This window comes from Coturnix japonica, chromosome 4 (genome assembly GCF_001577835.2).
Source record: "Coturnix japonica isolate 7356 chromosome 4, Coturnix japonica 2.1, whole genome shotgun sequence".
In the NCBI taxonomy this organism is placed as follows: Eukaryota; Metazoa; Chordata; class Aves; order Galliformes; family Phasianidae; genus Coturnix; species Coturnix japonica.
The window spans coordinates 325,463-338,321 of record NC_029519.1 but is presented as its reverse complement, the minus strand read 5'-3'; the positions used below and the strand labels follow the sequence as shown (position 1 = coordinate 338,321).

Sequence of the window (12,859 nt, the reverse complement as noted above, 5' to 3'; positions counted from 1 at the left end):
TGGGTGCAGTGCTGTGTGGGGCTCGTGTGTCCCTAGGTGTGGGGATGGGAGGGCAGCAGACAGCCCCCAAATGCTGCCCAAAGAGCTGCACTCTGCAGTTGTTTTTCCAGCTCCATAATTACAGCCCTCGCTAAGTCTGTTCATGCCCCTGCACTTGGTCTGCTCTTTAAAATAATTATTAGAATGAAGGATATGGTTTTCTGTTTTAATTAAAGCTATTATACTTGCCCAAACTCTCTCATGCTTCATAGGTTCTTGCACAAAAGTAGCTTGCTCGTGGTATAAGGAACACCCACCTGCAGTCCGGCTTGCCTCACTGACTGCATCTGCACCAGCAAAGCAGTGCAGGAGGTACCAGGAACTAACACTGGCATGTGGAGGAGGACAGCCTGCAGTTGTCTTGCTGGTCTATGTGCCATGTGGCAGAAGCAGGCAAGGAGCAACCTGGGACCTGACAAAGCCCTTGGGGGTGTCCAGCAAGGCAGCAAAGCCGCCCATAGTGCACAGAGCAGGAGTTCTGCCAAGGATTAATGTGGCACAGCTGCTCATTAGCACACAATGATGCCTGATTACATGAAATTATGTGGCAGTTGCAACAACTGCTCATAAGTGATCAGAGTGCATTTCCCAAACCCCTCTACTTCTGCCATCGGTGTGTCTGATTGATTCCCATTGTCCAATGCCCTCTGGTGCCATGTGGGCTCCTGTTCAGGGCAATGCCACCTGTGAGCATTAAGTCAGGCTTGGAGCAGCCCTGCACATCCCCATGGCTCCTGGAGGTAGCTGTGGCCATGGTTTCAACACCGGCTTTGCAGCAGGTAACACTGCAGCACCCAACAAAGCAGACAGCCCAGGTTCATCCTCCAGTGTGGGGGCACAGTGGTGGGGGAGAGGGGCACTCGTGAAAGAAGCTGAACAGAAAGCTGGTCATCAAATCTGTATTTTTGAAGGACAGCCACGGTGGTGTCTGCCAGCCCTTCCCATCTCCTCCACTGAGCTGAGAGAACAATCAGTTACATTTTTGTTGCTGAAAATGAAGACTTAAATCCATAAGAGCTGAATTTCCAGGCCCAAGATGCCTCCCTTTCTCTCTTTCCACACAGATGACTTTTTATTGCTCATTCACTCATTTTTTCCATTTTCCATGTTTTCCCCTGTATGTGAGGTTCTAGCATTACTTCTTCCCTGCAGGACATAAAGGCAGCTATATGTGAGTGAAAACACATCGTACAGCATATTATTGAATTACTGACTGTTGACAGGAGGTAGAAGTTGACTGGGAGACGTGGACAGGCTGTGGAAGTGAGCACAGCAATGGCTGCTGGAAGGGCTGGGATGACTGCATTTATCACCAACGCTCAGTGTCTCCCCTTATTTTCCTTTGTCTGTTTCCCCATCTGCATCACGAATCACATCATAAATGAATAAACTGCCCATGAATTAGAAGTGAATTCCCAAAAGGTAACCAGCAATGTAGAGAGCAAAAGTTTTATTTGAAATACTGCGTGTGGGCAGCAGGTGTGCAATGAATGCTGCCCATCTCAGAGTGCCAGGAGGAGGAACATGATGGTGTCTGAGGAGCTTGGCTGCTGGGGACCAAAAGGCTCAGTATTCATTAGCAACCCATTCCCATCTATAGCAGAGATGTCTGAACAACCAATCTGTATTCATGGTCTTTACCAGCTATATTAGCCAGTACCATTCAACCAAAGGATGAACATAATATTTCCACATTGTGCCCTGCAAGCTGTGAAAGACAGCAGAATATTGCATTTCAGTATGTAAAAGGCAATGCCATTCAATACGATGCTTTTTAATATAAGAAAAGGTAATCTTATTTTCAAATTGATTTTAGCTCTAGGTTTGCAAAAATTTACCCTTGAGCTTCAGAAGAGGAGTAACCTGCAGCCTGCAGCAGCAATCTGCACATGGACAGGCATCCTCCGAGGTGAGGTAGAGCAGCGGCAGCTGGCGGTACCTCAGCACCTCTCTTTCCAACCAATTAGAAACACAAGCCACAGAACTCTATAGATGTGGAGCTGTCAGCAATCATGTCTTGAAAATCACTGCACTGCTTTCAGCCCCAAGCACCCAGCTGAGCTCCTGCCTGAGTGAAACCCTCCCTCCAAGAACACACAAGGGTGGGTGGAAGCAGTGTGGGCTGCTGTGTGCACAGGGACACCTGCAGTATGTCAGAGAGATGGGAGGAGAAGGCACTTACAGACAGTACGGCAACATTAACTGCAAATCAATGAGCAGGAATTCCATTTATGTGGATGCTCTCTCTAATTGTTCCTTATGGTTTCCCATAAAACAATTGTTTGTCTCTCCAGCAGACAAGCTAGACAGTCCATCAATCCAGTTTCATAAGGCAATTCATCTGTTCTTATCTGCCAAGGAGATTTTTTATGTGGACTGTGACAGGAACAAAAGAAGTTGCTTTGAGTGGCAGACACCTGTCTGAGGTGTGGTAGGACCAACCCCTTGGTGCCTATGGAACTCAGCCTGTTGAGTTTTCATTTTTCCACTTCTCCCCATCAGTCTGGTAGGTGACAGCCACCCTTTACAGCTCAGTGTGGGCGGTGGGACCATGCAGGCTCCTGGCCTAGCAGGCAATAAGAGCCATGCCTGGCTCAGGGGCACACACCTGCATTATATGGGCTAAAGTGTTATCTTAACCCCAACTGCAGGCAGCAAAGGAGAAATCACTGCCAGGGAGTGCAGTGGTGGGACACAAAGTGCAGCTGCTTGGTCTGCAGGGAGACTTCACAGTCCTAAGGAATCTTTCCATGCTGCTTGCAGACTCCCACGCACTGCAATGGTCGGGAGCTGCTCCTGCCTGCCCCATGCATCAGCTCAGCGCAATGGAACAGAACAGGCTCTAGCACACCTTTGTGCACTGAGCTGTGGGGCTGGCAGGGAACAGTGAGGGCCTCAGGAGCACTGGGAAATGAGCCTCAGGGCAGCACAGGGACATGCATAGATCTGGAGTTACTGCTGAGCACTGGTGGGGCTCTGAAATCCTGGCATAATGCTTGGCATAAAACCCAGCCCTCATCCCTCCGGTACTCCTGCCTGGGCCTCACCCAAAGCTGGGCAGATCAGAGGCATTGCTCTCCCAACCGCAGCACAGGAGGCAATAGCTGGAGGGAGACAGGCATTGGTTTTGGTCGGTGAGAGGGCAGGAGCAGAGAGCTGTCCCCTGCTGCACCCCACCAAGCCCTTTTTGCCATTTCCAAGCTTCTGGGTGTGCACTTTGCACCCAAACTACCCACTGAGGCACGGGGGTTCTCCTCCCTCTCCTTTCTCATCCTGAGGATGGACAAAGCTGCTAGTTTCTTAGCAGTGCAAGCAAACAGAAAGCCCTGGTACTGACCAAGCTGTGTTCCCACCTGCCAGAGCTTGATCTGCACCTGAGAACATTCCTATGTACCCTTTCAAACAGACCCAAGGTGCTGTTTTCTACCTGGAGAGCTAACTGCTCTGCTTCCCCCTCCTGAGCTAATCTTATGACTCACTATGCATTTCTTTCTGCCTTGTTTTACTAATCTGCTTGGCATTCGGTGGTTTCTTTGTTCATTATGCAGTGGGGCCATGTAAGGGATTTGTCTCTGGAATTCATGTATCTACCATGCTGTGCTGTTATCGCCTCCATCAGCAGCTCTGCTGTAGGCAGTTGGATGCATCTGGCATGAGCTAACCGAGCAATGTGGGGCTGTGAATCATTGACATCGCTGCTGGATCTTTGCACGCTGTCTGTGCTCAGGCAGTTTCTGTCCAGCAGAATTCTATAAGGTGGTTCCCATCCGCACACAGCGTCTGAAGGCGAAGCAATGACTGCAGCACATCAGCATCCATTTACCTGCTGAGCTGGCTCTGACCTTGACCGGTTTTAGCCACTGCATGAGTTCTGACATTGTCACAGGCCTCAGCCAGGAGAGCCCTCCAATTGTTGCCACAAGCCCTGTGCCTGTAGCACAGCAAATGTGACCTCCTGCCCTGCAGTCACTGTGCCCTTCAGCTTCCTTCTTCATGTCAAAGAATGGTCTGGGTTGAAAAAGGACCACAGTGATCATCTAGTTTCAACTCCCCTGCTATGTGCAGGGTCACCAACCACTAGATCAGGCTGCCACGTATCCTATCCTCTGGCTGAGATCTGTTCAGTGAGTGCTGTTATGTTGGGGCATCCTCAGCTTCTGGGGCAATGGGCTGCAAGGATCTGAATTTCAATCAGGCATTGATAGTCACCAACCCAGATAGCAAAGTCCTTACAGAGATGCAGTACAGTCAGCTCCTACATTGTGGCCATTTAGGGGAGAAAAGCTCAGCAATACAGACATGTTACGATTTACAGATCTAGGGAAAAAGGCTCAGTTACTCCTCACAGCAAGAGACAGCCATGTACATGGCAGAGGACTGGCAGGAGACCAAGGCATGAGCTGAGACCTGCTGCTTGGACTGAGATCTTCAATTCCTCCAGAGAAAGATCACAAAGCCATTTAAAGAAAGGAAAGACAAAAGAAAACACTAATAAATCTCACAGATGTACTCAGGACAAGCTTCAGATCTTTCTAAGAAACTTCCGATGCCTGCCAGCAGTGCCACCACCAGGCAGAGCTCTGGGGGCTGCTGGCTGCTGCTGAGCTCTGTCTGAGGGACTGCAGCCTCAATGCTGAATAAAATGCTAAATACTGAAAACCTCTGCCTATCCATCCTGCACTGCAAAACATCCTCAGAGTGGTATCCAGTCCCAGGGTCAGCTCATACTCCAGAATTAGCCTGCAGCACAGCAGATTTCATTTCAGAATTACAGTGAGAGCCATAGCTTAATACTTCTCATTAAATGTATCAGAGTTCCTACTGTTGTCATGGTTATTTCAAAGCCTGAGCTATAACTTAAACACAGAAAGAAAATGTGAAAAGACAGAGCTTGTCTTTTCACCATAGGGTCTGTGCACAGAGTGCTTCATGCAGCACACGATGGAAGGACACACTGAGCCATGCTGGGACCAAGATGGACATTTAGGTTTGGTTTAAGGGGCCTCTGTCTTGGGGCAGCATACTTTTGTGGGATTTCTTTGACCCCCACTGTGCTGCTAGAGAACACTTTCAGGGATGGGATGTAGCCTTTCTTTTTTGACTGTTTCTTTGGGAAACATTTACTTTTGTGTGTATTTAAAAGTTTTGTCCAGGACAACATAACATGCCCATAAGGGACATTCCAAGTGAATGCTAAACTGCAATCTGTAGGTGATGCCAATGAGTATCAGAATCAGCTGAATAGCCACAAGCAGGAAACACCACCATGGGTTGCTAACTGAGCTCTTGCCTGCTCACTACCCAATGCAGACTGTTCTCATGGTTCACTTAGCATCACTACAGCACTAGAGCAGTGGGTACCTTTTATTTCACTTGTCACCTGGCCTGAATCCCATTACCTATTGGCAAATAGTGAGCTTAAACCTTGTTTTTGTACAGGCTCCTGCAAGAATGTACTGGGGAAGCATGGCAGCAGCCTTCTACCCCTCATCCAAGCATAACACAGAAAGGTGCAGGCAGGAATGACCCCTGAAGTCACTGTGCAGCTTCCAAGGAGCAGTGTGACAGGAAGGGCCATCACTGCCAGGCAGGAGCACTGCTTCTCAGTGCCCATCTGTTCCACACTGCAAGCAAAATCAAACAGCAAATCTGGTTTCTGTCTGCCTTGATATCCTCTGTCCTTGTGACTCTGTATTTTTTTCCTTGTTTCCTTTCCTCTTTTTCCTTTATTGTCTTCTTTTCTCCATTTGCCTCCCAAGTACAGCTAAATTAAACTGTTTTTCTCAGAACCGTAGAAAATCTCCCCTTTAATTGTGATTCAGTTCAGTTGCTTCAATGAATTTCTTTCACAACAATTAGTAATTACCTCAAATTATTTAATTCTCCAGTTGATGAATGCTACAGCCCTGACAAATTATTTTGTGGCCTTTGTAGGTTTATTTGATGAATTCATATATTTATAACAGAAACTAAAATAAATTCTCGGTGAACCAAATGATATGAGGTCTGACATAGAGGTGCAGCTCCAGTCCCAGAGCAGTGCAGTGCTCTGCTCCACTCTACCAGCACACTGCTTGGGCTGGGACCAGGGCAGGAGGAACAGCAGGACTCAGTGTGATACCCACTACTGACTTCCCTTACCCTGCTGTAATTCTATAATACAATAGTAGAACAGTGAAGACTTTGGCTGCAGCAAGCAAGAGTAAGCCCAAATGCAGCAGCCTTGGATGCAAAATCAGAGGGGGGAAGAGGAAAAAAAAAAAAAAAAAAGAAAGGAAAAGAAAGGAAAAGAAAGGAAAGGAAAGGAAAAGAAAGGAAAAGAAAAGAAAAGAAAGGAAAGGAAAAGGAAAGGAAAGGAAAAGAAAAGAAAAAGAAAAAGAAAAAGAAAAAGAAAAAGAAAAAGAAAAAGAAAAAGAAAAAGAAAAAGAAAAAGAAAAAGAAAAAGAAAAAGANGAAAAAGAAAAAGAAAAAGAAAAAGAAAAAGAAAAAGAAAAAGAAAAAGAAAAAGAAAAAGAAAAAGAAAAAGAAAAAGAAAAAGAAAAAGAAAAGCTGCTTACCTTTGGAAGGCCTCAAGTACACAGGGATCTCTAGAGAGATACCCTCACCTTCACTGCCAACCCTTAAACGAGGTCTGGATCCATCCCTCCCATTACTCAGGTACATTGCATACCCCTGGACTCCCCTGGGTTTGCCCTGCTTTCCCACCAGGTGCTCAATCACTGCTTCAAACCCTGACTTAGCATTTCTGCTACACCAGCGCTCTGCTGGGAGGCTTTAGTATAAGTTATCTGGCAGAATCCCTATGGACAAGGTTCACCTGGATGGAAGGTTCTTCCCTCAGATTTGTATCAAACTATTCATTGTTGTCCTTGCTCACAGGTCAGTGTTGGCTGTTGGGACAAGCACAGTGGAGCAAATGCTGTTTGATGAGGGCCCCTTCATACACCCTGCTTGCTTCCCCCAGGCCTTGCGGCAGGATGTGGCCATGGGCAGCTGCATGGTGCCCCGGGGCCGAGGTGTGTGCTGGCACATGCACAGTAGAGCTCTGAGCTCCAGGTGTGCATAGGTGGCAGTGATGACAAGCAGTGGCAGCAGATACAGGAGCAGGAAGGTGGACAGGTCCAGGTACTTCCAGACCAGCTCTGCAGGCTTAGGGAAATCTGGGAGGCACAGACTCCGCACAGTGGCTTCCCTTGAAAACAAAGAGGTGCAATGGGTAGCACATGGCCACTGCCATGCAGATGAGCGCTGCTGATTCAGCAAAATATGGTGAGGTTTTTGCAGCCCCATAGACACGGCCTCAGATCTGGTGGCAACAGGAGAGGGGGAGATATTGCTCATCTCAACTGATAAAGGTCAGTCAGAACTGTTTCCCTGAAAACCCTCTCCTGGTGCCCATCACCCTGACTGAGGCTTATGCTCATTACTGAGCACTGTTACTGCCTTCTGCCCTAAGTTATTCTGCTGTCCAAAAAAGAGAATCTGAGAAAGATAGTGCAGAGTTCCCTCTTGAAAGCTGCAGCAGATTTTAATTCAACGAGACCCTCACATCCCCTCAACACAGCAAAACATTGCTCCTGAGGGCCCTTTTTCAACTTAAACTCAGTGGTTTAACTTCTGGTGGCTAAGACAAAACAGGTAAGTTCATATCTGTCAGATTAATTAAACACAATTCATCCATCCAATTCAGCACAACAGATCCATGCTCCCTTGGCACTCCTTGCTGCACCTCCACACCACAGAGAACTGAGTGTTCCTGCACACGCTGGAAACAAAAATGCGTTAAGAGAAAGGGACACTCACAGATCTATTTCATGCCCATGTTTTCTCCTCTTCTTTCCTTGTTGTCTATGCCTCTTTTCTCTTGTTCCTCTTCACCCATTTCAAACCTTGTCCTCTGACCACTTGTTAGCCTCCACCAAGCTGTAGTATTGATTAATACCTGTAATATCCTGTTCTCAGCCCTTGACGTTGCCTTTTGTGCTACAAATAGAAGATTGCGTGGAAATGGGCAGCAGTGAACACGTGTGCCACAGGAGATGACGGAGGGCAGGGCACAGCAAACCCAAGAACATGAGGGCGTGGGGATGTGGAGGACATGAGGATATGGAGGACCCAAAGCCACTTAGCAGGACATGCAGCCATACTACCATGGGCAGCACAGGGAGGCCACATGCCTACCATGGCTCTGGGCACAGCTCTGAGCACGGCTGCAGCCTGGCTCCTGTCCAGGGGAAGCAGCTCCTGCTGCTGTCAGCTCCCAGCCCTGCAATCTATTGTGGGTGACATTACCACCAGCATTTTTATTGAATGGAAAACGGCGATGAAAATAACGTGTCCTGGAAGTCCTTATATTGCTGACTGCCCCATGCCAGCTCGAGGCTGGGTTTCCTCTAGGCACACTGAAGGACAAGCACTGACAGGTGCAGTGAAAGAGATAGTGGCATTTGTTCATTCATAAGCAATTTGTTGGGTAATGGCCTGAGTGCAGCTGTGGAGCGGTGTGGGCACTGGAGTAACCCAGCACTCTGTTTACAAAGTCTGAGAGCTGAAGATCTCATGTCCCCTGTGGGACACCTACTGGGCACATAAATCACAGAACAAGCAAGGAGGAGCTGTGGATGCCCACACTGCACACCTGTTTATGCAACCAATCCACAAACACTATAAAAAGCAATACAAGGAGGTGAGTGGGCCCCTGCAGTGCAGGTAGAAGTGGCTGTGCTGCAGAAAGGCATTCCGAGCCATGAGTGCCCTCACCAGACAGCACACAGAGGGGAAAGATAACTGTTTTTTGTTTCAGAGCAGAATCTTTACTTTCTTCCTGTACTGCAGAAGCCTTCAGGTGGGTGTAAAGTTCTATTTCCCATCCACTCAAGAAATTTTTGTTGTGTTCAGCCCAGCAAGGATCTCCCTGTGCCGTCAGGCACGTGCAACAGCACACCCAGACCTCCCATCCCTGCTGCAGTACTGCTCCACTCATCAGCCCTTTGCTGCAAGAAGAAAAGTAGCGTATCTCTATTGCTTCTCCAGTTTATGTAACACCTTGCAGAGCAGCTCCCTGCTTTGAGGAAGGTTATCCTGCTGCACAGATCCAGAGAGATAAACTCTAAGGAGCCAAATGTATGAATCAGCACATGAAGTCGGGGTTTATGGCCTGTCTGAATCAGATGTAGTCCTACCCCTCCCTGCCTTTCCTGCACTGTACAAGTACAGATGTAGTGCAGATGTTTACATGATGAGGTTTATTTTCTGTCTCATCCAAACCACAGCACCTGCTCCCTGTTTCTTCCCTGCCTGGTCATGGGGCCACACAGACATGGTCTTTCTGGGACTACAGAGATGACTGCATGACAGAAGGGATAAGGAACAGTCCTGGGGGAAGCCAGCCTCCCTGGCACAGGGAACCAGGGAGTGCCTTTCTGCCCTGCAGTATGGCTGTGCCCCCTCACACAGATCTCCTCCTGGGAAAGGATGAAAACAAAATGAGGTCCCGCGTTCTTGTGCACCAAGAGGCTCTTGCCAAGCTTCTGCCATAGGAAATGAGATTTCATTAACACACACAGATTCCCACTGATGACACTGAGTGCCACAATGTCTTCCCACAGCTGGGACCCCGCCACCCCCTTCTAAGAGCAGAAGGGCTCAGAGCCAGGAGGTGCTCACCTGTAGTTGTACTGGAAGAGCTTCTGGTAGATGGCATGGGGCAGGGAGAAGCAGGCAGCCAGCAGCCAGATCACAGCGATGCTCAGCGCTCCTTTTGTCAGAGACATCCTTTGCTTGAGTGGGTTCAGAATGACCTATAACACAGACTGCACCAAGGCTCTTGTCTCACAGGAAAGTTCCTCCACCAACACACACAACAGGGTTTGTTTGTTTGTTGAGTTTTTTTTGTTTAATTTTTACGTGATTTAATGCTATTTAGAAAATAACAGCCGTGGTTTGGGGAAAGTCCTGCTTATCAAAGTAGCCTAGAAAATGGGAAACAGTGAATTTCTCAATCTGCTCAGAGGTGCTTTCAGATAAACATTTTCTCTATTTCGTTTTTTGTGAGAATCTTTTTCTTTGAACTGTGTAGCATTAAGTGGTGGTGGGAGGGGAAAGATCCTACACAAACTTCTTCACTTCTGAGTATGTCCTTTCATTCAGCGTGAATTATGTAACAAAGCGTTGTTTGCTTGAACTGAGCCCCCTGCCCATCTGTAGGCATTAGCTCAGCTTTCATGAAACCTCCTGAGTTAGATGGAAAGATTTTAGGAGCTTATAGACGCTCAGAAGTATGAAGAACGCTATTTTGGCAGATACGTAGTAGAGGAAAGGAGAGTGAGTGCCTGATACAAGCACATGGCCTAGTCTACCTTCTCCTTCCTGTTCTTGCAATACATGGAGTGCTGAGTGCAGCAGGCAGCTGATGCAGTCTGGCTGCAGGCAGTAATGGGCAATGTCTTCTCACAGTTCCAACATGTCCTGCAGTATTCCCACAACATTTCCTCAGCCTGCTACTCCCCTTCATGCTGCTCCAGCATCAGTTCTGCAGTTACATTTCACTAACTGGGATTGCTTTTTACTGATGCAGTGAGCTGAGAACTGCTGCTACCTCAAAGCACCCTGCAGCTTGGTGGTGCAGCAAACAGCCAATGTTGTTTGAGAAGAAAAGAAGAATGGAAGAAGCAGGCAACCAAGTCAGAGTTTAGGGTCAAAATATTAGATGTGTTTTATGGATTTGAGTTAAAGAGCTGAAAAACTTGAAAACATCCCCTGCATAGCTGAACCACTGTTTTGCATTTGGCAGTGGCTCTGCTGCCTTTCAAGGCCCCCACTACAAACAAAACCACTCACACCTATCAGCTGTGCCATAGCACACGTATGGCTCAACTGGCATCAAAAGGGCTTGGGAGGAGCTCAGTTGTGTTGGGTTCAGTTGTAGCACAGCAACCACTGTGCTGTGTGTTCCTGGGACAAGTGCCCCCGTCCAACAGGACTGCCCTATGTACCACTTACCAGAGTAAAGGGTGTGTTGAGCAGCATGATCATGATGTCAGACACCGCCAGGTTGACAATGAACAGGCTGGTGGCCGAGTGCATCCTCTTGTTCTTTAGGACCACATGGCACACCAGTACGTTCCCAAAGAGAGACATGATCGTAATCACTGAGTATGCCATGATCAGGAGAGCCTTCACAGTTGGCTTCTGGGATTCTGGCTTATATCGAGACAACTCTGCAAACTTCTCCCACTCCATGATGCGGCTGTCTGTCCAGTTGAAGGTGGTCCTGTTGGTAGTTGGACATGAGTTTGGTCAAGGAATAGCAATTATCAGACTCCTCAGGAAAAGCTGCTATCTGTGCCCAGCGGGACGGAAGCAGCGCATGAGGCATGGTGGGTAAACCCAGGTCATTGCTCAGCAAGGCATCATGGGGCTGCTGACACAGCAGTGATCCACCAGCTACACAGCTCCCTGGGAAGCTGGTGAAGATGCAGATGGCACTGTGGACAATGCCTATAGGTGCACAGCCTCTAAGGTGAAATGGGCTCCCTGGGAGCAGTACCAGGGTGCATTTACAGCTGAGACTTCAGAACAGGGCTGGTTTGGGACTGTGCACTCTCAACTTCCTCACATATCAGGAGCTGCAGTAGTTCCACAGGTGGGCTGGACAGATTAACTTGTTATTACACTGAATGTATGTAGGAAAAGCTCAGATGGGTATTTGTTTGTTTTAATTTGTTCTCAGATGAGCACACTTCTCCAACTTTCAGGGAAGGACGTTCTGGTGCTGCTTTTATCCCAAACTTCAAAACAGTGGTTTCTTTTCTGTTGAAAGTTGAAACAAATCCATTTAGGTTATCACTTTTGCGAGCACAGGTAGCTGTTGTACACATCTAACCCCAGCAATTATCCTATAGCTGTTTGGATCTTGAAAATTACATCAGAAGTTGATTTCAATCTATCTTATATTTTTCACTTCCAAAAAAACAGTGACATTCTGTTTATTTTTGTTTCCAGTGAGAAAGTGATCTGTCCAGCAAAGGCAATGCTCAGCAATGAAGAGGCACACAGGGTCAGAAAATGCCCTCACAACATATACAAACCAGCACAGAGCATCAGAAAACTCAGCAGGCATAAAAAAATCAGTACTTACCTCTAGACCTTCTTTTCCTGTTTATAGATATTTCTGGTGATTTCAGATTGATCTGTTGTTGTTAGGTGGAAATTCAGAAGCACTCACACCATTCCTTCTAGCTACGCTGCACACAGGAGGAAAAAGTTGTTTGGAAAGCATCAGGATTTCAGCAAGGAGATGCTGTCTTTTGTACATGCCCCGTGGCTGCATGCACAAATCAATGGACCTCATCTGGAGGGCAGGATTAAGCAGCACTCTCAGAGCTGTAGGAACTCCCTGAGATGTCAGGAGGCCCCAGTACTCACCCAGCAATGTGAGCATCCAGAACTGCACCCACCTGGGTGGATGCCCACCAGGGCACTGAGGTCCTTGTGCTATCACATCAAGAAGCTGATCCAGCTGAAAATCAAATAAGTGATATTCTCACCTGGCTCAGCTGCTGGCGGGGCCTACCTCATGGCTTATTTCTCCCAAGGGAGGCTCAGGAACAAATGGCTGAGGGGAATGGGAGAGCTTAGGGAGACAATGGAGCTGTGTGTAAGGAAATGACTTTCCAAGTGTGGAGTTTCTCCTTGAATATTTCTGCATCAGTCAAATGCTGTTGAAGTGGTTGTTGGAGCTCAGCACTGTTTGCAGACTCATGCAGAGTACAGGTGCAGCAGGGACAGCATCCCGTTTTCTCGGGAAGGAGCATGCACT

The 12,859-nt window shown here is 47.7% G+C and overlaps 1 protein-coding gene across 1 annotated transcript; it reads right to left on the bottom strand.

Moving 5' to 3' along the window:
- Positions 1-6,566: 6,566 nt before the first annotated feature.
- LOC107312609 (probable G-protein coupled receptor 83) lies at positions 6,567-11,611 on the bottom strand (the record flags this gene model as incomplete). The annotated part of the gene is given in 4 exon segments (XM_032444118.1): positions 6,567-7,231; positions 9,706-9,839; positions 11,041-11,323; positions 11,325-11,611. Coding segments are annotated over 4 exon segments (1,023 nt in total), but the record flags the coding sequence as incomplete, so codon positions are not given.
- Positions 11,612-12,859: the final 1,248 nt, after the last annotated feature.